A 25757-nucleotide genomic window follows, 5' to 3' on the forward strand; every position below is an offset into this window, starting at 1 on the left:
ACTGTGATTAATAGGATATCCATTATAGAGCACGGAAGCACAGTGACGGTGGTGGATGAATCCCCTAGAGACAGTGGTCCGCTTACATAGAAGAGTGACTGAAATGTTAAGGAACGTTTGCGTATGGGATTATTCTGGGTCAGAAAGACACTCATAGCGGGGTGGTAACATGCTAATCTCGGGAGGCATAGAGACTTGTAATAGACTTTGACTATGCTGTTCAACACACTGAGGTTCAAGGAGCACCTGGAGAAACTCGCTTTGTTTTCCCATTCTTGACATACTGGTTTATTAAGTATTTCATTCTTATTTTAGGCGACTGTACAAATACCTATACGCGTTCGTCCAACCGAAGACCTTGCATTGTGAATCTGAATAAAGTATTGTGAAACTATGCACGTGTTGTACTTTGTCGTCGTTAGACTGACCTCTCAGCGCAATGCATAGTTATCAACATAGTATGTTTCCTGTTTCACCATGTAAAGTAGGCAGCATTTTTTACAGTGGCATCTCCTGTCTTCTGCTGTGCAGAGGCCACTTCACTTTACTGGGACATATATGTTCTGCTTTACTCACTAGGTTTTTTTTAATGTAGCTTTAGGGACCGGAAGGTGGGTCCCAGACATTGCTTTGCTCTCAGAGTTCAGGCAGGAATTCGGGTACTCTCCCACCAAGTAAAAAAGTAGCCATTTTAAGGACATTTGTTAAGGGTATATGTTCAGACTTAAATGAGAAGCCTCCGTCTTGATAACAAATAGTGAAGAAACACTAAAAGGAACAGTTTTTTTAGACCCTTGTTGCGCCCCTAAACACAAGTGCATTCACAGAAGACACAGACAGCGGCTTTGTGCTTCTACCTCCTTTTATTCATCAACCAACTTGTCCCTCCCTTCTCTCCTCCCCTGGCTTCCCCTTTCTCTTTTCAGTCCCTCCCTCTTAAAGGGGCTGCACTCTTTTTGCTCTGTGACACCCCCCTGTTGCTTATCAGGGATGTCCGTGGACTACTGGACTACATCTGTTCAGTGGGGGGGGGGGTCCTCCGTATGGTCCAGCCAGGTGATTCATGGGTCTCTCCTTCCGATACTCCTGGTGGGGGATCATCAGTTGTTTCTATTTGGGGTTCTTCTTCCACCATGCCGTCAGGGCCCTCTTGAAACAGCTTATAGAAGAATTAGTAATTTCCCTGTCTTCTCTCATGGACGTGATGATTAGTCCTTTGACATCTGTGACCAGAAGAGTCTCAGGGCCATATCTCGCGTCTGTCTTTCTTTGTTGCTTTCGCCTGACTAGTACGACCTTGCCAACTGGGAGTTGATGTTCTTCTGTCTTTCTTTTCCGATCTTTAGCTTTCCTCTTTTTCTCTGCTTCTCGCTTCCTGATCTCTGCTTCTTCTGCGGGGGTGTAGTCTTCGAGCTGTGGTAGCCGAGTCCTCGGCTTGTACTTTATCATGCGCTCTGTGAGTGTCGGTCCCGTTGTTTCGTGCGGTGTTGCTCCTCAGCATTTGCGAGATGACTTGTGGCATCAGCATTAAGTCTGCCGCTGCTTTCTGGCGTGTCCTTTTGATGGTGGCCATAAACCGCTCTTCCATGCCGTTGGCTTGTGGCCATAAGGGTGTAATTCTTTGGTGGGGAAACCCAAGATGTACCATAAACTTCCGGAAGTCCTGGCCTTCGAACGGCGGGCCATTGTCTGTTTTCACCGTGTTGGGGACTTCCCACTCAGTAACCAGTTAATTGATTATTCCCACCACTTGGTGGAACGCAGTGGACTGCACATGCTTAACCAGGGGAAAGCGTGAGTATTTGTCGATGGCCTTCTTCTTCTAGGGGTCCCTAGAAGCCCATCGCTATCCTTTGTCAGGGCCCTTCTGGTAGGGGTACTGTTAGTAGCAGGCATGGGGGGGCTGTTTGCCCCTGTTACTTGGCACAGTGTACAATGTCTTGCTTATCTTCTACTATCATGTCCATATATGGGAACCAGACCTGGTTTTGCAATATCTTTGTGTTAGCGACGTGTAGCCTTCGTGTGAGATGGTTATCATGGCTTTCCTTGGACTCTTGAGGGCCACTAGGTGATTTCCTTGCAGGAGTGTCCCTTGGTCCTCGTGGCAAGTTCTTTGTGCATCTTTGCCATTCTCTTTAGGTCCCTCCTGTGCATTTCACCGGTCGCAAAATGTTCCGTCGTCAGGTGACGTTACCTGTTGGTGTTGGTCAGCTGTATTGCTGCTTGGATGGTGGAGTCTGTCTTGCTTCTGTCGGCGAAAAGGTTACTTGTGAGGGCGGGGAGCAGAGCATTGAGGGATAAGTAGGCAATGTATGCCTCTGCCTCGTGTTCCATGGCGTTCTCTGCCGGCCCTCTGGGGTGTTGTGATAAATAGTCTGCTGGATTGGCCTCACCCCGGGTTTATGAATGATAGTATAGTTATTCTCTTGTAGTCTGTTGCCCCACCGTTCAGTGTTTGGTGGCATCTTGGTCTTAGGATTCCTGAACAGGGAGAGGTGTGCCTGATGAGCTGAAATGAGGACGACCATCTGTCCAATGATGAAGTAGTGGAATATCTTGCACGCCCAGACTGCTGCCAGGCTTTTGCGTTCCGCTTGTTCGATGATGGAGAGTGCCCTGCTGGCGTATGCAACCACCCTTGTGCTGGTTTTTTCGTTGGGGCCTGAATGGGCGAGTATGGCCTCTAGCCCGACGGGGCTGGCATGGACGGTGATCTCGGTGTCCTAGTTGGGGTTGAAGTAGGCCAGCTGTCGGTTGTTGGCCTGTTCTGCTTGTTAGTACAGAAAGCCCTTTGACAGTGTTCCTCCCATTCAAAGGGGAGGTCCTTCTTAAGGAGTTGCCGGAGTGGGCTGGTGAGTGTAGCATAGTGTAGCATAGTGCAGCAGGTAGCGGGTGCAGTATCCCACCATTCTTAAGAAGGAACGCAGCTCTGCCACCTAGCCTCTAGGTTTACGATGGTGCCGATCTTGTTGGGGTCGGCGCTATCCTTTGGTCAGAGAATATGTAGCCAAAGAAGCATAGCCTGTGTTTATTGGTGGTGCATTTTGGTCTGAGAGTGAGGCTGGCTTTGTGTAGGGTGTTGCACACTTGTCTGACGGTGTCATCGTGCTGTTCCTGGGTGATGAAGAACACCAAAATGTCATTGCTGTAGTTGAAGGCGCAATCAACCTGCATATTGTTTCCTGAAATATCTCAGCAGCAGATGATATCTCAAAATTAAGCCGCTTGTAGCAGATTAATCGTTCATGAGTAGTGAATGTGGTTATAGGTCTTGAGGCCGGGTCGATGACTAGCTGGTGATAACCTTGGTTCAGATCTAGCTTGGAGAACCGGGTGGCCTGGTTGAGTCTTACCAGCATGTCTTCGATATTTGTTCCTGGGTTTCTTTCCCTCTGGATTACAGTGTTGGGAATGCGCATGTCCATGCAGAGACGTAGGCGTCTGTCAGATTTGGGTACCACTACTAGCGGGGACACCCACGGGGTGGGCCCGTCAGGCTCTCTCAATGATGTCATTTAAGAGGAGGCGGCGCAGTTTGTGCGTCACTTGGGCTTGTAGGTGCAACCCAATTCTCTCAGGGTGTTGTGGTACTGGTCTCACTGCCGGGTCAATATGGATTTTGATGACTGTCTTTCAACATTCCCACTCCTTTTGAACAGTTCCAGGAACTCGACTTTCAACTCCTCAATGTCCATCTCTCATTGTGATAGTGTACGCAGGGCCTGGGCGTTTGGTGGGAGGCCCTGCACCGCCTCGGATTGGTCGTATTCGATGTTGATGAGCGCCAAGGCGGTGGCCGTCTTGTAGCTGGGAAGACATCTCCCCGTCACAGGGCTGTGTATGACGTGGATCGTGGTGGGAACGCGCCGTCCTGTGTGTACCAGGTTACAACAGATTTGACCTTTGGAGAGGAAGTGTTGCACCCCCACTGGAAAATGCAAGCTTGGGACAGCTGTAGTGGATAGGTACCTGCGATGGTGTGATATGTTCTTTCGTTCATGACGTTCACAGTGGCTCCAGTATCAATGAGTAACGGGGTGTGTAGGCCCCCACCCTCTTACCTCCCCCCCCCCATCTGTACTGGCACTTCCGGTGCTGCATTATCATCTGATGTATCCTATTTCAGCCGGACATATTCGTTGCTGTATATGTCGTATTCATAGTAAGGCGCTGTTGCTGATGGGTCTGCGTCCTGGGGGATTTTCATATGGGTCAGCCATGGTGTTCTTGTCCGAATCTTTGGTCGTCCCCCTGATTTGGTTGTGCGTGGAAGAGGTATTAGGGGGAGTGGGGGGGTCTCGGGGCGCCTACCAGGTGGGTCGACATTAAAGTTTTCTACAGCCCTTATGAACCCTGAATGGGCAGAGTATGTCGCAATGTTTCGGTTCGGGTTGGTTTTCCCGCTGTCCCTCTCTGGGTATGGGCGCGGGTTGGGTGTCATCAGTGGGTCATATCTTCTGTTAGGGTTTGGCTGTGGTGGTGGCCTGTATGCAGGTAGCAGTGGTGTTATCTCCCGGCACATTATTTCAAAATGATTCTCCTGGCCGCATCTCATGCACATTGCCCAATGGCTGGGCACTGGCCCTTTATTTCGAAGCCGCACCTATAGCATTTGTTTCTCTGGTGGGACCCGGCGGTTGTTCCATGTGTCTTGACGGGGTGTTGTGCCGGTATATTTGGTCTGCCCCTGTGGGGTGGTGGCGATGGCAGCCACTGTGTCTGTTTTCTTTGGATTTTCCATGTTAGCTGCTTGTACATGGACTCTTTCATACACCCTTGCGTGGTCTGGTATCTCCTGTAGCTGGAGTGGTTTCTTTAGCAGGTGTTTTCTGAACTGTGAGGATATGCATCCTTCTATTACACTCAGCCTGATGGCTTTGTCGTCGTTGAAGTTTGCGAAGTCACAGTATGTTATTTTTTCTCTGGAGTCGAGGTATGAATTGACCAATCGTCTTGTGGGGAACTTGCGTGCACTGGTTGAAGGTGTACTTTTCATAGTCTCTGTTGGGGAGGACTACTAACTTTTTTCTGTTTTATCGCGGCTGTGAGGAGTTGATATGTCGATTTCTCCTGGGGGAGATCGTTTTTATGATCCCTTTTATCTCCTTCCCTACGAGATTTGTAAAAATGTCTATTGTTGGGGGCGTCTTGGTGTCCTACTGCCCTCATGAAGTCTTCGAACTCTTCCATCCACTCCTGCCATCTCTGGCCCTGATCTTCTTGGGGTGGGGTTCTAGCGTGAACGGGTTGGGGCGTCGTAGAAAGGTTACTGGGTTTGTAGGGTTGACCCCTGCAGCGACTTTTGCACCTGGATTTGCTGGCACATCTAGTGATATTTCTTGGGCAGGTGAATCTTTTGTGTGTGGTGGGCTGGGTGTGCTGCTTGGTGGGCTGGGTGTGTTGCTTCTTCCACCAGTGTGCAGCACCCTGCCTCTGTTGGTGCAGGTGGACTGTGTTGGTGGACGGGTGCACTCCAGCTACTGCTGTTGCTTTTGCTTCTTTTGTGTTTCTTTCCCCTTTTTTCTTGTCTTGTGGGCTGGGTGCATGTGCTGCACTACGCGTCCATGTGTTGCTTCTATTGTGTTACTTTCCCCTTCTCCTTGTCTCATGGGGTGCACATGTTGCAGTGTGCTCCCACTTGTGCTTATGGACTTGGCTCCTCTCCTTCCCAAGCGGTCTTTCTCTTTATTGATCGGTCACGGTACGTTTGTGGTTGCTGTTATGTTTTGATGGTGCACTTCATGTCCCTGCTTTCCAATCCTCTCGTTCTAGTGGGTTTGCAGAGCTGTGGCGTACGTTATACGCTGCCGCGTATTGCGTGGCGTGGGTAATACATGGCCTGGTGTCGGCAGAGCGTATCCCTTCTGTTCTCCGCGTCCACCCGCCTTCCCGAGACACCTTCTTGTTGGGGCAGTGTTTCCTTGCGCCCCTTTGCCTCTTGGTAGGCAGTTCTCCTTACCGCGGATGTTCGTTGCAGTGTTGTGCTCCTCCCGCCGACAAAGTTCCTCCTTACTGATGCTGTATGCAGCGTCACGGTGCACCTTCCTGCTGCAGACGGTCTTTGGATCAGTTTCCAGCTGCCCTTGATCCTTCTCCTCTTCGTGCCGGCTGCCTCCTTCAGCCTCCTTACGTCTTCAAGCGGCCTTGTGGCGGCTGCCTCCTTCAGCCTTCTCAAGCGGTCCTCGTTTCGGCTGCCTCCTCCAGCCTCTTCACGGCCTCAAGCAGACCTCCTTACCATGGGATGGCACGGTGGGCCGTGGTGCCTCATCACCAGTTGTGTCCCCAAACACACATGCATTCACCAACACGGACAGCGGCTTTGTGCTTCTACCTCCTTTATTCATCAACCATTAACTAACGTGTCCCTCCCTTTTCCCCCCCTCTTCCCCTCCTCCCCTGGCTTTGCCTTTCCCTTTTCAGTCCCTCCCTCTTAAAGGGCTGTGCTCTTTTGCTCTGTAACAACCCTGTATTTTTGTTGACATGGAAGCAGTGCAATACCTTGCTTTGGAAATTCGCGATGTAGAAGTTGTTTTAAGCGACTGTTACATGAACGAAAATCGGTAAAAGGTCCACTGACTCGTTAAAATTAAATGCAGGACTCAATCTGTGTTGGAGCAGTATGCAGAGACTAATTTACAAATGCAATTCAGAACCCTTCACATTCCATAGCCTATTCTGGTCTTTCATTTAGCTCCCAAATGGGCCATAAATCGTGCTCTTCTTTACAGTGAACTAATTTGTGTTTCTAAAAGTGACAGTTCAATCTTGCAGTGTACATTTTTCACTCGCTTCACATCGCCCACTAAACGCCATTTAGTAAAAGATGGTGGTCATCTTTCTAAATAGGCTTCTTAAAACCTTTTCCAACTAGTATACATGTTTACTTTTGGGCTATATACTGGCTTTCTTTTCTCATTACACTACATAAATGCATGCTTTTATTAGACCTCTACTTCAATGTAAAATCCATGGGTCGATTGATGACAAACATCAAATGCTGCCCGTTGTTGCCAACAGGTACCCACACATGCTGGGACTAATCTCATACTCGATCAATATATTTCATGCAATATCAGTATGTTAAAAACAAGAAGAAATACTTAAGTTAAACCAACAAAAAAAGCTTTAAATCTCACAGTGATGCATACAAAAAGTAAAGAATTAATATAATTGACTGTATTCAAAATCAATTTATATCCTGTCTGATGCCCTGCGTTCCATCGAAGTTTGTGCGTGCAATTCTACACAGAGGTTAGGTGAGTGTTTGGGGAACGATTAACATTGCTGTATGTTGTTCACGAGGGGCGAGAGAGAATGACCCCCTTACACTCCCTATATCTCAGTTTTGTTGCAGTAATTGATGAGAGCTTGGGATGTTGAGAGCTGCGTACCTTGGCTTCTGTTTTGAAACGCAGGCACCGCAATACTTGCCAGTGGGTGAGTGTACTTCATGTTAAACTTTAGGTTTGTTAGATGATTGGTTAGATTAGTGGTTTTGAAATACGCGGGACTGACTGGGCTCCTTACTTCTACTGTTACCTTTTTAGGTGTAGACCCCTGTGAGGAAACTTTTCAATGAGAGGTCAGTAATGGATTTGTTCTTGATGGAGGATTTGAAATGTTAATTGTATGGTACAGTAATTATGTACTGTTTATTTTTTAGGTTCTAAAAACACTTCTGAACTTTGAAAACCAACAGAGTTACAGCCTTGAAAATGGATTTAGACTGTGAAACACGTTGGCTTTTTTGATGTGCCAGTGAATAATATCTCTAGGATTGTGCACTTCTATTGGAACTGCTTTGTGTTTGTTCCGGGTTTTTGTTTTTTTTTAATGTTTAATTTTAGTATGATTCACACACTTTTTTTTTTTTTGTTTTTTTTGTAACTTGTATGTACCTGGGGGAAAAAAAGGAAAGACTCTTTACGTTGCCGAAAGGGTTGGAGTTATGTACATGAATTGATATCACAAACACTTCATAAACTTTACTCGATTTTTAATACAGTCAACTATATTAATTCTTTACTTTTTGTATGCATCACGATGTGATAAAAACATTTTTTTTTGGTTTAAATAAGTATTCCTTGTTTTAAACATAATGATATTGCATGAAACATATTGATCGAGTTTGGGATTAGTCCCAGTAGAGTGCATGTGGGGGTACCTTTTGGCAACAACATGCAGTGTTTGATGTTTTGCAGAATTTGAGGTCACATGTGGTCTGTGGGCCCTAGCCAGTCGCACCAGTAAAAAATAGAATGAGATTGAATTACCTTTTTAAGTAATTATTAGATTATTGAATCTTCAATTGTCAACCTCCTTTTTTTTAGAAAACCTTGATTGATGATGGGAACATTGACACATGCATCCATACATGCCTCACATGCAAAGGCCATGTTACCATTATGCATTGTCATAATTGCATCTCTTTTTAAAACGTCCTGACATTTCTCTGTCTTCTTTCAGGCCCATTAAAATGGTTTGTATGTGCATGTTTTTCCATTTTATTCCATTCAACCTAGCTCAAATACATTGGTCACTGTAGCTTGCTTTAAATGACAATCCAGTGATGCTTCTACTTTTGGTACTTGCATTTAGGTGGTCTCGGTCACGCTCACGTCTACATTTTACTTGCATATGTTTTATAAAATTCCAACGATCTACTAAGGTCACATTAAAATCAATGGTGCATCACCCACCATCTAAAGATAAAGGTTACTGGTGTGTCTTGGAGGTACAACTTTAGAAGATCATCAACTAGAGATTTAAAATAAAATGGTCTACCCAGTTCCCTGCCTTATTTTTTCCCAATCATTGGGAACATTTGCTGTGGGATTTTCTCTTCTTCATAATCCTGGAAGCATCACAGATTGTGTCATGCTACATTTCCCATCATTGTCACCTTTAGTAGCTTTAGACCAGTTTAATTTCAAGAGATAATATTAAGTATGTAGTCCACCAATTGCCCATGTTGTTCAGCTGGATCTACATTAAGAAAGAGATTGTGGAGTGGTCCTTTGTGTCAACAGATAGCAGGCATTTCACAGTGTAAATTGGGCGTTCCTGTTTGCGATACTGAGGTGGATGGTATTTGGGGATTAATTTTATTGAAATGCTTTTTGGTCTCCACAAAGTATCAGCAGTGAGATTTGAAATTAAGCAATCATTTGCAGAAATTAAAATGTGATGTGGTACCAAGGCTGTGCAGTGCCACCTGATCTGTTTATTGTGGTGTTGGAGACAATAGTTATGGGTATAGTACTTATCAAACACATCAAGATACCATATACAAAACCAACAAGTAACAGATGCTTGCTGATTATATACAGTCTTGTTTTTTGGATCACCCTAATAAGTATCTACTGAAGTTTTGTAATATGCAGACCATAGCAACATCTCAGGATGTATGAGCTTGGTTTTATATCTCGCAAACCTATCTGTGGAGTAAAAAAAGTGCTGTACCACAAGAGAATATAGTAACAGAGGTACAATAATATATGTGCACAATTAGGAAGATGGACTATAAAGTGTACACTTTGAAAGTTATGGATAGGGTTCAGATTGGGGAGGCAATTTTCAGTTCCATTATTTATTTGTGGATCAGTAGCTATGTTCCTGCCAAAACTATATTCCTGACCTGTGAGTTTTAATTGCATTGTCGAGTCCCCAGGTTGGCCTCTGCAATAACCTCCTTTGCCTCCTTTTACAATTTGCTTTGAGAGAGGAACCAAAGTGTGTTGCAAGCAATGTGTGTTGCCTTTTAATCCCTCACTAGTTCACATGGCCACGAGGCAGCAAGCCAAGCAACTACTCTTTCGTTTTTCATGCTTTTTTCTATACAGTGTTTGCCCTTTTCATAAATCTGAATATAGTTTTGGGAGTTTTCTCCTGGTTTCCACACTTCAGATTTAGAGTCAGTAACTTTGATTTGCAGTACACTGAAGTAGGATTTAAGTGGGAGAAAATATCCACCCAGCAAAGAAGCAGATACTGTGTTTGTGTGCGGCGAGGTCATCTGCAATAACAAATACGTGCAGTTGTTCTGCTGAAATGGTAACTAGCAGCCTGCCCGTGCTTAATGGACAGGCTGATTCACATTGAAGTAAGAAAACCATTACATGGGTAAGCCTCGTCTTGCAATATAAAACTATTTGTGGCAGAAATCATCAATATTTATGTAGTTTCCAATAAAAGTACAACATTTAGAAACTTCCCCCATACAATGCCTTGGCTTTAAACTCCTGACGAATATGGCAATGATAACCACGTTAAGCATGATTTCATGCATTTTTGGATGGGACTTTGGCACGATACACTTTATTAACATGATACTTCAGAAGATTGTCTTAATTTCAACCAACATATACTCACTCAACCGCAGAGGAAAATATTTAGAGTTGGACAAGTAACATTTGTACGCTATACAAAAAACTCAAGCTATCGCTAAAAAACAACTCTGATGCATAAAGAGTTTGGATAATCATTTCCGGGGAATGTTACTAAAACACAATTTTGAACAAACCCATTTTCTGTTTAAACTAGCCTATAATCAATCTCAAAATTCAGTGAGGTTAGAATCCAGAATTTACAAGTGTGGTGTTCTAAACGATTAGTAATATGAATTTATTGTACAATAGATCAATGTGAGTAACTATAAAGCATGAAACTGCCAAACAAGCATACTGAATATAAAGATGATTCTGGAGATATTGTAATGTCATTTTATATTATTTTGTATTTTTCCTTTCCCATTGCTCTGTGATTCGTTGGTGATTTGGCATTTGGTTAGTTTTAAACACATTTTATGTTAATATTGTTATCTAAATGAATTTATGGTTTTGTTTGTGTTACATTACATGTACTACAGCCCTGAGGAAGACCTAAAATACAAAAGGTTGAAACATGTGTTGGCTATACAAAAGATGAATATAACTGTACAAAAATTGATTATGAAGAATTGATTGCTCAACAGACTACTGTTTTTCTGTATTAAATAAGTTTCTATGCAACTAAGTTGTTTTGCTTATAGATTCGAAATGGAAAAAAGATCAGTTATAACTTATTGGGCAGGATCAGCCGCATGAGTAATTTTTAAACTATAAAACTTGAATCCATGATGTGCACAACGGAATAACACGTGAGCCATTCTACAATCTATACTTGAGGGATTAAAACATCCATCAAATATGCACATTTCCATGAATGTGCTGGAAAAAATTTATTAAAACTGAACTGGGAGCTTCTGAAAAAGGACTGTTGCTTCTTTGTTGAACAACCATATTTAACAGTACATTGCATCACACATTTCATGAAATGTCGGAACGAATTAAAAACTCCTAACAATTAAGGAAGTTAAGAGGAGAAATGGCTCAAGTCCTTCAAAAAACTGCAAGAGGATTACAATTTGCTTAAAGAGGAAGTTTGAAATAATTTGAATCTGAAACCTACACTAAATACCTTTTTTGAAGACGTTTGCAAACAATACTCAACAGGAAAATAATTTGGATGGAAGCATAAGACGTCTCTGCATCGATTTAAATGAAAAATACAGCGCAAAATAACAATTCTACAGTGAACACCCACATGTTCTGCTGTTGCCCTAAAAGGAACTAGTTAGCTGCACACATTACAAAGAGTACTACATGTATTTTGTTTAGTGACCCTCCACAATGAGTTAAAATCAGAAATGGTAATATTTTGCTATTAAAAATAAACTTGGTTTGATAGCAAATTTTTCCAATGATTGGAATACAAAAAGCCCAGGAAGGAAGAGGACTAGATGTAGGATACAGTTTGTGACTCCCTTTTTTCATGTGACAAACCTGTGTTATGTTGTGTTATGTTTATTGAGTTTATATAGCGCTTTACTCCAAAGCGTTTACATTATAACAACAGTACAAAAAAGACAGAAGCATATTTACAAACTTGAAACAAACCAGTAGTACAGTATACAGAACAATTTGCTCGGGGGGGAAGGGAGGGGAAAGAACTCGGGGGTCTTAACGCCTTTGGGTGGTTACAGCATCCAATATGGTCATCGGGAAGAGGGGGGAGGGGGCTGGGGGGAAGGTGGGCAAGGGTATGGGGGAGAGGTAGGGAAGGAGAGTCGGGGGGGGGGAGTGGAGAGGAAGGGCTTGCAGGGAGGAGCAGAAAGATGGGTAGGAGGGGGAGGAGCGGATAGGGAGAGGAAGGGAGTTCCAGTGGAGGGGGGCCAAGAGTTGGAAGGAGCGGAAGCGCGAGGAGGCACAAGGGGCTGGGGGTATGGTGAGAGGGTATTGGTCAGCTGAACGAAGAGGGCGGGAAGGAGAGTAGAGTGAGAGGAGGGAGGAAAGATAGGGGGGCAAGGTCATGGAGAGATTTGTAGACAAGGTAGAGGAATTGAAATTACAGTTGAGTGGAATGGGAGCCAGCCAAGTTGAGAGAGTGATGTAGAGTCTCGAGGGCCGAGGAGACATAGAGTGCGGATAGAGGTGTGCTAGATGGATTTCAGGGGATTCAGATGAGAGCTAGGAAGGCCAAGGGGAAGAGAGGAGCAGTAGAAGAGACGGGAGAAAATAAGGGAGGAGATTAGGAGTTTAGAAGCGTGAAAGGTGAATGAGGGGCGGAACTTGCGGATGTTGAGAAGGTGATGCTGACAGGAACGAGAGGTTAGAGAGATGTGGGTGGAGAAGGAGAGAGAGAGGAGTCCATATGAAGCATGGGTCGAGATGGGAAGATTGGAAGGGGGAAAGTGGATGAAAGGAGGAGGGGAGGGTGAGAGAGTGTTAGGAGGAAAGAAAAGCACTTCAGTCTTGTCAGGATTGAGGGAAAGAAAGTGGGATGACATCCAGTTTTTTATGGCTGTGAGGCAGGAAGAGAGTGTGGTGGAGGTCAGAAGGGATGGAGGAGAAGGAGAGAAAGAGTTGGGTGTCGTCTGCGTAGAAGTGGTGGGAGATGCCGAAATAAGAGATGACGGAAGCGAGGGGGGAGGTATAGAGAGAGAAGAGGAAATGTCAGAGTACAGATCCCTGGGGAATGCCATAGTTCAGGGGAATGTTGGAGGAGGTGCAGCCGCCCCAGGAGACAGTAAAGGATCGGTTGGAGAGGTAAGAGAGCCAGGAGAGGACAGACACTTTGAAGCCAAAGGAGGACAGAGTGCTAAGAAGTAAGGGGTGATCTACAGTGTCAAAGGCTGCGGAGAGGTCGAGGAGGATGTGAAATGAGGATTGCTTAGCATGGCGAGCAGTGAGGAGAGAGTGGAGTACATATGTAAGAGCAGTCACAGTGGAATGTTTAGGGCGGAAACCAGATTGAGAAGAGGGCAGGAGGGAATGAGAGGAGATGAAGGCTGAGAGTTGAGAATAGGCTAAGCGCTCAAGGAGCTTTGAGATGAAGGGGAGAAGGGAGATTGGTCTGAAGTTGGAGGTGAGAAGAGGGCTAGCTGAAGGTTTCTTCAGGATAGGGATGATGGTGGCGTGTTTGAAAGCTGAAGGAAAGGTAGCAGAGGAGAGACAAGTGTTAAAGAAAGAGGTTAGGTAGGGTATGAGGAGAGGGTAGATTTGGGGATGAGGGAGGTGGGGATGGGATCAGAGAGGGCGGTGGTAGGATGAGTTTTGGACATGAGACGGGGGACACAAGGTTTCATGAGAGAAGAGGAATCTGGAACCACTTCTTAATGTGCTGGCTGGAACACAAGTTATTCTGAGACTATCTGATTAGACTCCCTGAACTCTCCATGCTAGCATTTTTGCTAAATATTGTTGTACAGTGCTAACCGAAAATATGAGTATTGGTAGATGGTTCGATTAAATGTCAAGTGTATTTTCTTGCAACAATCATTTACACATTTCTTTAAATTCACCTATGGGCCATGTATTTCAAATGCAGGTGTGGTCCTGGGACGGGTTCAGATGCATGCTTCTCTGAGTATCTTGGCTGTAGCCGGCTCCATGGTGCTAGATCCTGTGTTTATGATAGTTGTGTTTTCATGCCTGAATTATTGCTGTGTTCATTTGAGTCCTGCCTGTTCTGCATGGAGGTACAACAGACGTCCTAGAGAATTTCCTATTCTTTGTTTTGTCTGTGCAAGGGCCTAAGTTGTTCTGCAGTCCAGCTAGGAACTTCTAGATTGTCAGAATAGTACTGATTTTATTCATTTATGCCTAGTTATTCCATTGTCCACCTCATTGGTCCGTGTTTGCTTATTCAAGTTGCCAAAGCTGCCTTCTCTGTTGATAGTATGCCAAGAGTAATTTACCACTATGCTTTCGGCTATATCCATGTCATTCGCACCATTCCTCCACAGATGTTGAAGCCAATCATTGTTTGGTTTTGTCGGGCATGGCTTGTCTAGCAAAATTATTTGCTTAATTGTTTCCAGACATTTGTCAGTAGCTACATCTGATTGGGGTTCATGTTATTTCTTATTCTTTGTGCAGTCACTATTAGTGGGAGTAACCTTTTTACTCTGAGTTATCTACCTACCTGACCATTTTGTAATGTGGCACTTAGGGAAAACAGACACAAACTGAGACAACCTTTTCCATCCCCACAGCCTCCACTTTCTGACCCAGCCTTCTTTCCGATCTATGTAGCCTCTCATCCCCATTGTTGGCTACTATTATCCATGTCACCTACCCAAACAAATCTCGAGTTCCTACAGTTCTTTCTTGGAAAGGTATACAGGATAGAAAGTCCTAGTCAAGGAAGTGCAAATTTTGGGTTGGAGACTGCACTATAACTTAGTACAAAGCAGCCATTACCGGCCAGGAAAGAACAGACATTCTCACGTTGCCCTGGATATGCTTGGCTACGCCTATATGTAGCATATACTGATTTGTGCTGGCTGCTCTCTTGTGCAGCTGGCGGGCAATGTAGCAGCAAGCCTATGCTGTTCTCATTCTAATGTTCTTTTTCTAAATGTAGCTCCTGTGCTAGCACATCAGGTAGTGCGTATGAACTACTTCTGGAGAGCAGGATGCTTGTTAGACATATGGTGTCGCATATCTCACTTGAGATTCAAGCATTAACTTTTTTCCAACAAGTCTGACAACTTAGAGCTGATATTCGAGTCTCCATGTTCTTCGGTGGCGAGGGACCTGCACATTTACACTTTAGTGTAAACGGGTCCCCGCCACCAAATTGTCCTCCTTTGCAAGATGGAGTACAAAAGGGAGGATACAAAAGTGGCATACACGCTTGTTGCCACCCTTTCCACTCCGTTGTGAAAATTGTGTTAACTCTGACTGCCATGTACGCATGGCAGGCAGCGTTCCCAATGGTTTCCTGTGGAATCCATAGGGATCGACAACATTTGCGCTGGCATGGAATTTCATACGGGAGCGGCGGAAACCTAAGTTACGATCTGCCCTCCTCTCCGCAATACAAATACATGAAAGGGAGCCTTGATGTAAATTAATGGCATAAAAGCAAGGCTTTTGCACCATTCAATTACGTTTCGGCTCATCCAAAATGAGCCCCATTATGTGTTTGAGCACATCCTGGAGAATTGGGAAAGTGACTGGATAACCTAATGCAGTTCTTCAGATGCACAATAGAAACAGAGTAAGCAAGTTGGTATCTGCACTGTACAATGCCAAGATACAACATGACTTTGACTACTTGTACGTTCTTCTTCCTTTCAAACCTGTTTGAAACCCTGATGCAGCATCAGGGGTTCCTAACAACATTTGAAGGAGGAAGCTACATACTAGAACTGCCTGAATCCACATGAAGATAGTAATTCATGAATTTTACATTCTAAAAAGCACACATTGACTTGTTCGCCATGAGCACCCGGTTGCGCCAGGAGGCAAGAAGCGCAGGTTTTAACTGGGAGCATGATCCTGCATTCCATTCCAGCGTACTGTGCCACTCCCCAGGCGCCATGTGTTTTTTTTGTTTTTGTTTGTTTTTTTTTCCCTGCCGGTGCCCCATTAACTTTCTCCTCCCATGGCCCAACACCACCCCCTTTTCCCCACCGCCATGACCTTGCTCCTTACCTGATGTTATTGCCTCCAGTCCTGCTCACTAACCACCATGAAAAGAGGAAAAAGAGAATGCCCCTTATTTTGGTGGCCATTGTTGTTTTTTTATGGGATGCTGGCACTTGTGAAGCAGATTTCCATTAGCAGGGGTGCCAATATCCTTCAATACCTAGGTTGTGGGAGGGTCGTGGCCACTAAAAGCCCAGCCCAGACTTCAGTGGTTACTGCTACATTAAGCATGCAGATTAACATTTTATAGGAAGGTAAAATGGCTAACACAGCTGTAATGTCACCTGCTTAGATTTGTATGGCACCAGATGTCATTAAGTCAAAAGTAGCTCCAGGTAGTAGTCGGCTTTAAGCTATCTAGTGTCCGCTAGGCAACAAGCATGCAAATAGTAGCTCACAGCTCTGTTGATTCGGTTCCCTGCAATGTAGTCCCGAGCCGGGACTGGGAAGAGCGTTGATGACCCAGCATGGTTTTCTCATCGCCTGAATGTAGCACTAGTCTACATGGCCCTGCAAGTACGATGGGGGCCAGAATGTGCGTGGGTTAAGTAAAGCTGATCGCTATGTGACACAATTGATTTCTTGGCAGCTACTTGAAATCTTTTCTTTCCTCAATAGGATTAATTTTGCGGCGGCCATACTTTACTTTTGTGCGGTGTAGAAAAGGGTTAAAACGTTCACCACATAATGTCCTTAATCGTTCTGAACAAAAGGTTTGCATGATCCAAGATACACAGTAGTTTCAGTTTCGAAAACTCGATTGCATTTGCAAATATTAATTCTTGTCTCGCAATTATCTCTTTAATATAGAGTGTGTAGTAAACCATGGCAGCAATTTAGACACCAGTCTGAAGGTCTTGATTTTTCATTTGCCAACATGTTGAGTTTCCAGCACTCATTTAGTTCAAGATGTGTATTTGTCTGATCATGTGCATGGTTTTCTTTTCCCCCTCATTAGATCGTATTTTTGGCTCGGAAATGGCACACTCAAGGTTCCCCTTGCCCTTTTTGCACTAAATAGAAAACGACTTCTGGAAAGATTGAGAGCGAGCAAGGATGTCCAGAAGAATTCCATTGTTCTGCTGCAAGGAGGAGAGGAGCTCCAGAGATACTGCACTGACACTGGGATTATCTTTCGCCAGGTAACCTGTTCTTTTACATTTTCTACTTCAATATTTAAGCATTTAACAGAATGGTAAAATATTGCAAAGGGAGATATCCTTACCCGTAGTTGGGTGAAAAAGTAACTCCTAACTCTGCAGCGACACATAATATAGATTAGCAGCCCCACAGAGTATACCCATTCTCCGGCATGGATGCAGAAAACAGAATGGAAGCATGAGAAAGGTATACATATGCTAGCATATTATATTGTATTGTATTGTAGTGGTCATTTATATAGCACCCTATCCCCATTAGTATGGCCTCATTGCACTTTGTGGTTGGAACACCCTTGGTGACCGCAGTCCATGTGTAGGAGGTTCTAAGAGTTGAAATTAAAAAGATGTATGTGTGCATTTTGCCTGTTTAGGACTTAGGTGGGCGGAGCACAGGCACATGGATGGGGTGCTGTTGGTAGTTTGGGATACAGTGCTCGTTCTGAAGATTATATGTTTGCCCAGCTAGACCAAATTTGTTTTTGTAGGTTGTCACTTTATACTATTAGCAGCACTGTTGAGGTACGTCGGGGGTTTCAGTGTGGAAGGTTATGTGAGCTGCTAGACTGGAATAGCGTAGCCATAGCTGCATTCTAGGGTGCATGGATGGATGGGTGGCTTTGCCTGTGGCCTGTGTCCACAAATGCAGTGTAAGGTATACGTACTATATTCTTGGATGGAGTTCTTTTTTCTTGGTTCAGTGCAATTGGTTGGTCTTGCTTTGCGTGGTCTCCCTGGAACGAAGGTCTGAGCAGTGGGAGAGGGACCCGGAGGGATGGAGTGGGGAGGAGTGAGGGTGGGAGGGTAGTTTGTCATGGTATGCCGCTGCGAACGCTGTTGGCATCCATGGGTTATTATTGGTGGATAGGTCTGTTGTGTTTGCATCAGGGTTTCTGTGTGCCTATATTAATGGTGTAGAGTACGACAGTGTTTCGAGAAATGGGAGGGGGGTGAGCCAGGTTTTGAGGGCCTTTCTGAATGCCAGGTGATTGTCAATATTGCGAATGTGCAGTGGTAGAGAATTCCAGATGATCGGAGCTTCGATGGAGAAAGAGGATCCACCCAGTTTGGAGGAGTTGTAATGTGGGACAACTGGGAGAGATGCTGCGCCAGACCTGAGAGTCCTAGAAGGATGGTAACGAGTGACTTTCTAATTGTCGCAAACCAGGTCTCTGTGATAAAAAGGACATCTGGATTCTCTTCTGTGATGAGGTCAAAGATGTAGAATTTGTTTTTGGAGACTGACCTGTCGTTGATGAGGGTGCAAGAGAGTTGGTGGGGTATGCTTGCGAGTGCTGGACGGATCTTGTTGGGTGTGGTAGGAAGAGTGGGATTGGAGGAGGGGGCGGTTGAGGGAGGATCTGACCAGGGAAGGGCGTTGGTGGGGGCAAGTGGTGTGCAGCTGGAAAGTCTGTTCTTTTACTGAGATACCTGAGCCTATCTTCCATTCCAATTGGAAGCAAGATGGGCCTTTGTGCTGGTGCATTGCAACATTCAAAAGGCTCCAGTACGTGCGTAGTGCAAAGCAGTCTGCCAGGTAAGCGCGAAGGTGAGCTCTCTTTTTGAAATTACAATATGCCTGGAAAAGCACTAAGTAATAATAAATATTAAAACCTTTGCAAAGCGAAACCGTATGGCAAAACAAATTGGTACAAAAGGGCAGAGGGGGACGGAGCCGGTCCGCAAATAAAGGTGCCGATCCGCCCCATGAACTGTTCTCATCAGCAACTAAAGAAATTCCCCAGGAACCTCGATCGGCAGGTTATAGTACTGCCTACTTTAAGCATGGGGGAAAAACCAAGGGGGGAGAAGGGATCCACGTCCTGACAAGCAGACTGAAGCGTCACCCTCAGTGGAAAATGGCACAAGCATAACGTCATGTGCTTTCCTGTGTGAGATAGACAACTCCCTATTAGACTTATGCCACTGTCTGTGTGTTACGGCGCGAATTGTAAAAACAAGAGTGCCAAAAAGATCATACCCTCCCAGAGTATCCCTATGGAGGCAAACAAAGCTAGTGAAGCGTTATCTACCCAACGGTTATCTGCTACTCCAATTCTGTTTCCTGCTAAATATAATTGTTTGCCTCTTCCTTGTCCAGAGGCATTGATAGCCCAGACATTTAGAGGCACCATCGGAACTACATCAAATGGGAGTTGAAAGATCTATTGTAACAGGCACACAAATATTGAGTGGGAATCTAAACTTTGCAATAAAAATCCTACTAAAATTATGCGACCGCTTATTCACTGAGACCCAGAGAAACAGCGAACTACTGGACACTAAAATCTCCCATTTGAAGTCCAACACACATGATGGAGCCTCCTCAGTTATGTCAGCAAGCACAGAGCAAGTGTCTCCAATTGTAATAAATACCCAGGAAGACGAGGGTAGAAAGATATTCACGGAAATCCCGATGGGTTCCCCACTTACATACCCAACACACAAACGACGACGAAGGAAAAACAGACTGCAAAAACAAATGGAAACTGGATTGAGGAATTGAATCCCCCTGGCATGGAGTTAGTGGCTCAACCGCTAAACTCCACTAGTGTTTCAATGATTCATTCCTGTGGGAAATAACAAAAAACAAGGAAGAGTGAAATCGGGAAAAGGAAACGCTGACAACAAAATACTGGAACACTGACCAGTTGGTTGCTGTAAGATGGCCACATAAGCAATGCTGGCTCTCAGGATCCTTCTCCTCCACAGTTAAGCTCATATGTGCAAATACCAGATGAACAGCAACCCTGTCAAACACATGTGACGCTTGGTAGCAGGCATGTTAATCACATGAACAAGGGAGAAACAGAGCGAACATTGGAAGCGCGTGTCCTCATCATTTGTGAGAAAACAGATGTAAGAGCTAAAAACCATATAAAGAGATTGGAATTGGTGGGAATATTCGCAAAGATTCCTTCCTGCTGGATTCTGAAATTATTGATTTTGATTTTAGAAAACCTATAAAGAGAGGGTTTGGTGCAATGTTGCGTATTAACTGAGTATTGCCTGTGACTGCCTCGGTATGAATCGCTAGATTATGACTTGGACAAAGAAATAATAACTGCGCCGACCACCCTGCTGCGAGCCTTGTAATGGAAACAAGCAAAAAGAACCATTAAAAAATTAAGGAAAAGTAGCTACAGCATCCACAGAAGGATTGGACGATATAAAGGGTTGTCAGTGGTTAAAATCTTTGATACAGGGCATTGAAGGCCCAACCACACAAGAATTTAAGTTGGCCTTCTGGAACACCAGGAGCCACTTATATTTTATAACAAAAGGTCCTTCTTTGAATTTGCTTGTATCTTAAAACATGGTTAACATTTTCATATAGATGGTTATGTTCTACATCAAGTGAAAGCAAAAGAGGGTCGGAAGGAACGTCCCTATGGAGGCTTGATTATTGGAGTCCAACAGGAGTTCACATCAAACAGGGTGGGTCTGGCCGACCCAAACAACAACGTATTGGCAGTAGAGATTAAATCTAAGGAACTATTTGACTTTTCCAATATACTGTTGATAAATGTAGATGTACCGCCAATAAAAAAATCTCACTTGCGAGATATTTGATTACATTGATGAAACAATAACTAAGTAGGGGGCGCATTGCCTGATAAAAAATGATACTGTTGGGAGGCGACCTAAATGCAAGATGTGGCATCACAATCTTATACCAAAACATTGCAATAACAAACCCCTTTAATTGTGGCAAAGTCAATAGTAAGGGGGTGGAAAGGCGGGAGTTTATGGCGGAGTGGGACCTTGAGGTTCTAAATGGAAGGTCCCTTAGTGACACTCTTGGTAGACCCACTTGGTCCAACAATAAGAAAAATGCAATGTTGGACTACCTCAGTGGTAATGCCCCTCTTCTCCAACTTGTGTAAGATTTCAAAGTCTATGCCTCCCGTACAGTGATCATGCTGTTCTCAGCATGAACTTGGACATGCTGATGAGCAATGTGAAGGGCAATGACCCAGCTAATTTGATAAACAATCGCAGGGGAAGTTGTATAAAATGGTCGGCTGTGGGTATTGGGAAGGTGTGTTGTGAAATGCGGCGAATCGTAAATGAAATTCTGCATGCAACGACAATACTAGAACTGTGGTTTAATAAGTTATCCACCTTAACTGTGGTGTCAAAAACAATGCCTCCGATAGCCATGGAAAAGAAAAATCATAAATACTTTGATATAGAGATTTTGGTTACAGGGAGGAAAATAAGAAAAGAATTACTTGAGGCTGAAAAGAAAGCTGAGTCTCCAAATAAGAGAAGGACAGAATGTACGATTAGCGAACCAATACAGAATTTGGATTAAAAGAAAGCAGAAACGAAGCTGGAATATCAAATGGCAGACCATGATGGGGGCCCAACAAGATAACACTATTTCCATCTGGAAGATACTGAATAAAGCAAGAGATGATACAAAACAGAAGATCATTAACCCTATTATGGAGGATACCTGGGTCAAGTTTATAGAGTGCAGGATGTTTGAGCCCTCATTAGACCAGGTTGATAACTAAATGTATAGTCTGGCCACTGAACTTTACACTATAGAGTATTAGAAGCATCACCATTAAATTAAATAACTCTAGGGCCCCTGGTCCAAATGGACTCACGGCAGTGGTATTGAAAGAGGACCCTGACACCTGGGCAGAAATAATATTAAAGATATTCAGAAAAGTGTGTACAGCTGGAAAGGTCCCATTATCGTGGAAGAGATCCATATTGTTACCTGTCCACAAAACTTGTGACAGGTTATCAGCAGAAAACTCTGTTATTGTCTCTCTTACATAGAACAGGTAAGGTTTTCCCAGTCATTGTGTTGGAACATCTCCAAGACTGGGCTCAACAGAATAACCTGTTGCACCCATTTCAAACAGGATTTAGACCAGGTCCAAGCACGATCCACAACATTCAGATGATTGATGCCCTAATGTTGCAAGCCAAGACACGGAACAATCTCTCAATATATGTGGATGTCTGTCCGGCATTCGATTGAGTTGACAGCAATATCCTGTGGAACAAACTGAAAGAGATGGGTTGTGCAAGTTGGTTATTACAGATTATCATAGCTCTACATACAGATAGCCTAGCACAATGAAGGGCAGTTGTCGGGGGCAATCAAGATAAGTGAGGGTGTGAAACAGGGCTGCCTTTTAGCAGCCCTATTGTTTAATCTATATGTAGCTCTTACTACTCGCAACGAAGGCTAATTGCTCCCCTAAAATAAATACTATCTGGGTGGTATCTGTGCTCTATTCAGATTGCTAGATCATTGTAGAACACGCCTTTAGAGGGATGAGAGATGCTAGAAGAACTGGGAACATATGTAAAGGAGAACAGACTAACAGTACATTTGAATAAAACTAAAATGTTAGTCTCCTCCAAAAAAGTTCTTGGGGGGGGGGGGGTGGGGGGGTAATACAATACACTGACAGCTGCCAATACTTAGGAATAGAGATAACTTTTAACAACAACTATGACGATTTTGAAATATTTAGTAATTGGTCATTTTGACTGGCTAAATGAGTTGCCCAGAGACCACATTGTTTTCCAGTACGTGTCGTGCAGCAAGATGCAAATATTTGTGAATGTTTGACTTTCACAAAGTAAAATAATACTTTGTTTTGTGGATCTTATTTGGAAAGTACACAAATCACATAACCGCCCAAAGGACAATAGTTTAAAAAAAAGAAACACTCTATAGAAACATGTGATGCTAAAGCAGAATGATTTTAGCTTGAAGGTCTCCAGCATCAAAGTATACGAGTAACAACACTAATTGATTGATCTAAGGCTTTCTGTTGTATTGTATTTTATAGTTTTAAATACCCAATACACAAACTTGTCGATTGTATCCATGATGCACAGAGCAAAATTTGGAAATTGTACAAATCTGAACCATTTTGTGTCCATGAAGCGGAGCTCAAAATAAGCTTACGCAGGCCTTTGACATTTGGTCGGCTCTTTTCTGTACACAACCCTTTCGACTCAAAAGTCTCCATAAAAAAGGACAAGCAGGCAATGGCCTAAACAATTGCATCAGAATGTGAGAGGATTTTCACAGAAGGCAGCACATTACTGCACAATGAGATAAGATGGTTTGTTCAGGATCACTGTATCTTCCGGTGGCAAAGCAGGAATCTGAGCCTCAACTTTGGTTCCACAGTCTCAAATTTAGTTACCTAATCCCCTCTCCAACAAATCCTTTTTGCCCCCACGCAATCAATGTATTGCCCACAAAAAGGTGAACTCGTTACAGGAGTAACACACACACTGTATGTACCGCAGTAAACAGGAGAAGCATTATAAGAGTAATTGATCTGAATGGAATGTACCTGTCAGCAGCCAGGCACCACTTTAGAGCCTCATCACATTATAAAACATACTCGCATGTGCTATTTATGTTTTTGTAAAAAATGGGATAAAACCGCTTTTCACCAGGTAGGTAGCCATGGAGGGGTAGGGGGTTGATGGAGCACATGCCCCTTTGCCCTCTCATAAAGACGTTGCAGCAAGCGAAGCGTCTCCTAGGGAGCAGGCAAGATGCAATTCATTGAGGTGAACAACCACATTATATGTTACTCGGTGGGTTTTCACAAACATTTTGCGACTCTCTTCTTACGCTTATCTGTGAATAGTCCTATGCAGTGCCGATAGTATGAGACAGGGTACCAAGATGACCCTTTATCACCTAGTGCGTTAATGATGAGACACATTCCCTGGAGGAAACAAAAATGGTAAGTATTTTAATGAAGGATTTCACACATTTCCAAAGTCTGAATTTTGCATGCGTTATGTGCAATAGGAGTTTGTATGATTAGGGAAACGAGTGCAACCGTTGGGACATGTGTAAGTCAAAGAACTTCATCAACAGGTGAAGTGCTTTGACTTATGCGGACAGAAAATGCCTCTGTTGTGGTGCCACCAGCTTGGACAAGAACCAGTGGCACATGCGTGGCAGAAGCACAGGCTTTGCTGGCAGTTCCTGCCTATCTGGCGAGGACACTTGGAAACTGGTGTTATAAGGTTTCTCCCACACCCCCAATCACCCTACCCACATTTGCAGTGACACTTGTTATTGCACTGTGATCAGCACGGTAGTAGTGCCATCATCCTAACTCTGCCCTGGCAGATCAAGAGTCATATGCCCTGGACCAGCCTGTGATGACCTTGGTGCAGGCAGTGGGCTTCGTGTTGCTTAGACAGCTTGTCACAATAGCCCAGTAGACATTTGTGGGCCTGAGCAGCAGGTTAGGGAACAAATAAGCTTGCTTGTTAGGGGGTGGTAGCATGTGAAGCCCTACAAATTGGCAAACTTGATGTTGCTGTTAACGCATTTAAATTACCAAATGTAAAGCTGAGTATTGACTATGAGTATCCGAGAAGCGAGCGTACCTAGGCAACTCTATCACCTGAATACGTCAAAAGCTTGCTCTTGAACCTCCCTCATCATACCCACCACCTCAGCCATTTGGCTGATGCTTACTTGCTATGATACACAGGTCGCCCTTTAGATTAGTTCTTCTGGTTTTTAAAAGCTACCCACGGATTCTGCCTCCTATCTTTCCAACACTATATCCTTACTAGTGCCCTACAATCTATAGCCGTCATCACCCTCTCTCTGCCACCTGTTCTCGTTCCTGGGCGCTCGACACTGAAATTAATTCCAGTAAAAACTCCCGAAGATGTTGTTCATTTCTTTTTATCTAAGATCAAAACTATTAGACTTTCATTAAATATTGATGCTTCTTCTGGCTCCACTTTTAGAGATTTTTCCCCCAATGTTGTATCTCTGTATCTGGTGACTTGTTTTACTTTTTTAAGCAGATCGCTGAGTGCAGTGTCATTTCATTGATCTCTGTGGCGCACCCCATTGCTGCCTCCTCAGATCGTCTACCTCTTCAAACCATCTTTCCTGCTCTTACTCCTGTCCTTACTATTTGTTTTTATCTCTCCTTATCTTCGTTTTCTTTTCGTTTTGCAACTATTGTTCCACTTCTTAAAAACCCATCTGAACGTTTTGACTTTCGTCCATTTTCCCTCCTTCCTTATTTGTCTAAATCTGTAGAGCGATTGATTTACGTTCATCTCTCTTATTAATTCAATTCTCATAATCCTCTCCCTTTTTACCTTGCTGGATTTTAATTGGGCTTTTCTACTGAAACTGCACATCTTTCAGTAGCGAATTCTATTCTTGGTGCCCAGTACCTCAAACCTTCTGCTGAGTTTATATTGCTAGATCTCGGTGCCATGTTAAACGGTTCCGACCATCCCAATATGCTTTTCACTCTTTCCTCATTGGGATTTCCTAGTATGGTCATCAGATGGGTTTCTTCTAATCTTTCTAATCATTCATTGACTATATCCTGTAAGGGGTGTACCTGCTGCACCTCTCCTCGTCCTCATGGCATTCCCTAGGGGTCCATCCCTGGCCCACTATTATTCACGCTCTATACTTCTCTAGCTTCTTTAATTTCTGATTTTGGTCTTCAGGCCCACTTTTGCTATTACTACCCTCTTTCAATTACTCTATTCATTAATCTCCTCTTTCTACTGTCAAATCCTGGATGTCTGCTCGCTTTCTTTGTCTTAATCCAAGAAAAACGGAATGTTATAC

At 43.9% G+C, this 25757-nt stretch overlaps 1 protein-coding gene across 1 annotated transcript in view; it reads left to right on the plus strand.

Moving 5' to 3' along the window:
- The window catches only part of PEPD (peptidase D), a 1156120-nt gene that overhangs the window by 86394 nt on the left and 1043969 nt on the right, over window positions 1-25757 (plus strand). Inside the window, exon 2 of the mRNA XM_069639310.1 lies at window positions 16936-17119. Within this exon, the coding sequence (XP_069495411.1) occupies window positions 16936-17119 (184 nt within the window). The remainder of the gene's footprint in view (window positions 1-16935; window positions 17120-25757) is intronic.

This window comes from Ambystoma mexicanum, chromosome 1q, assembly GCF_040938575.1.
Source record: "Ambystoma mexicanum isolate Mex_15411 chromosome 1q, UKY_AmexF1_1, whole genome shotgun sequence".
NCBI lineage: Eukaryota > Metazoa > Chordata > Amphibia > Caudata > Ambystomatidae > Ambystoma > Ambystoma mexicanum.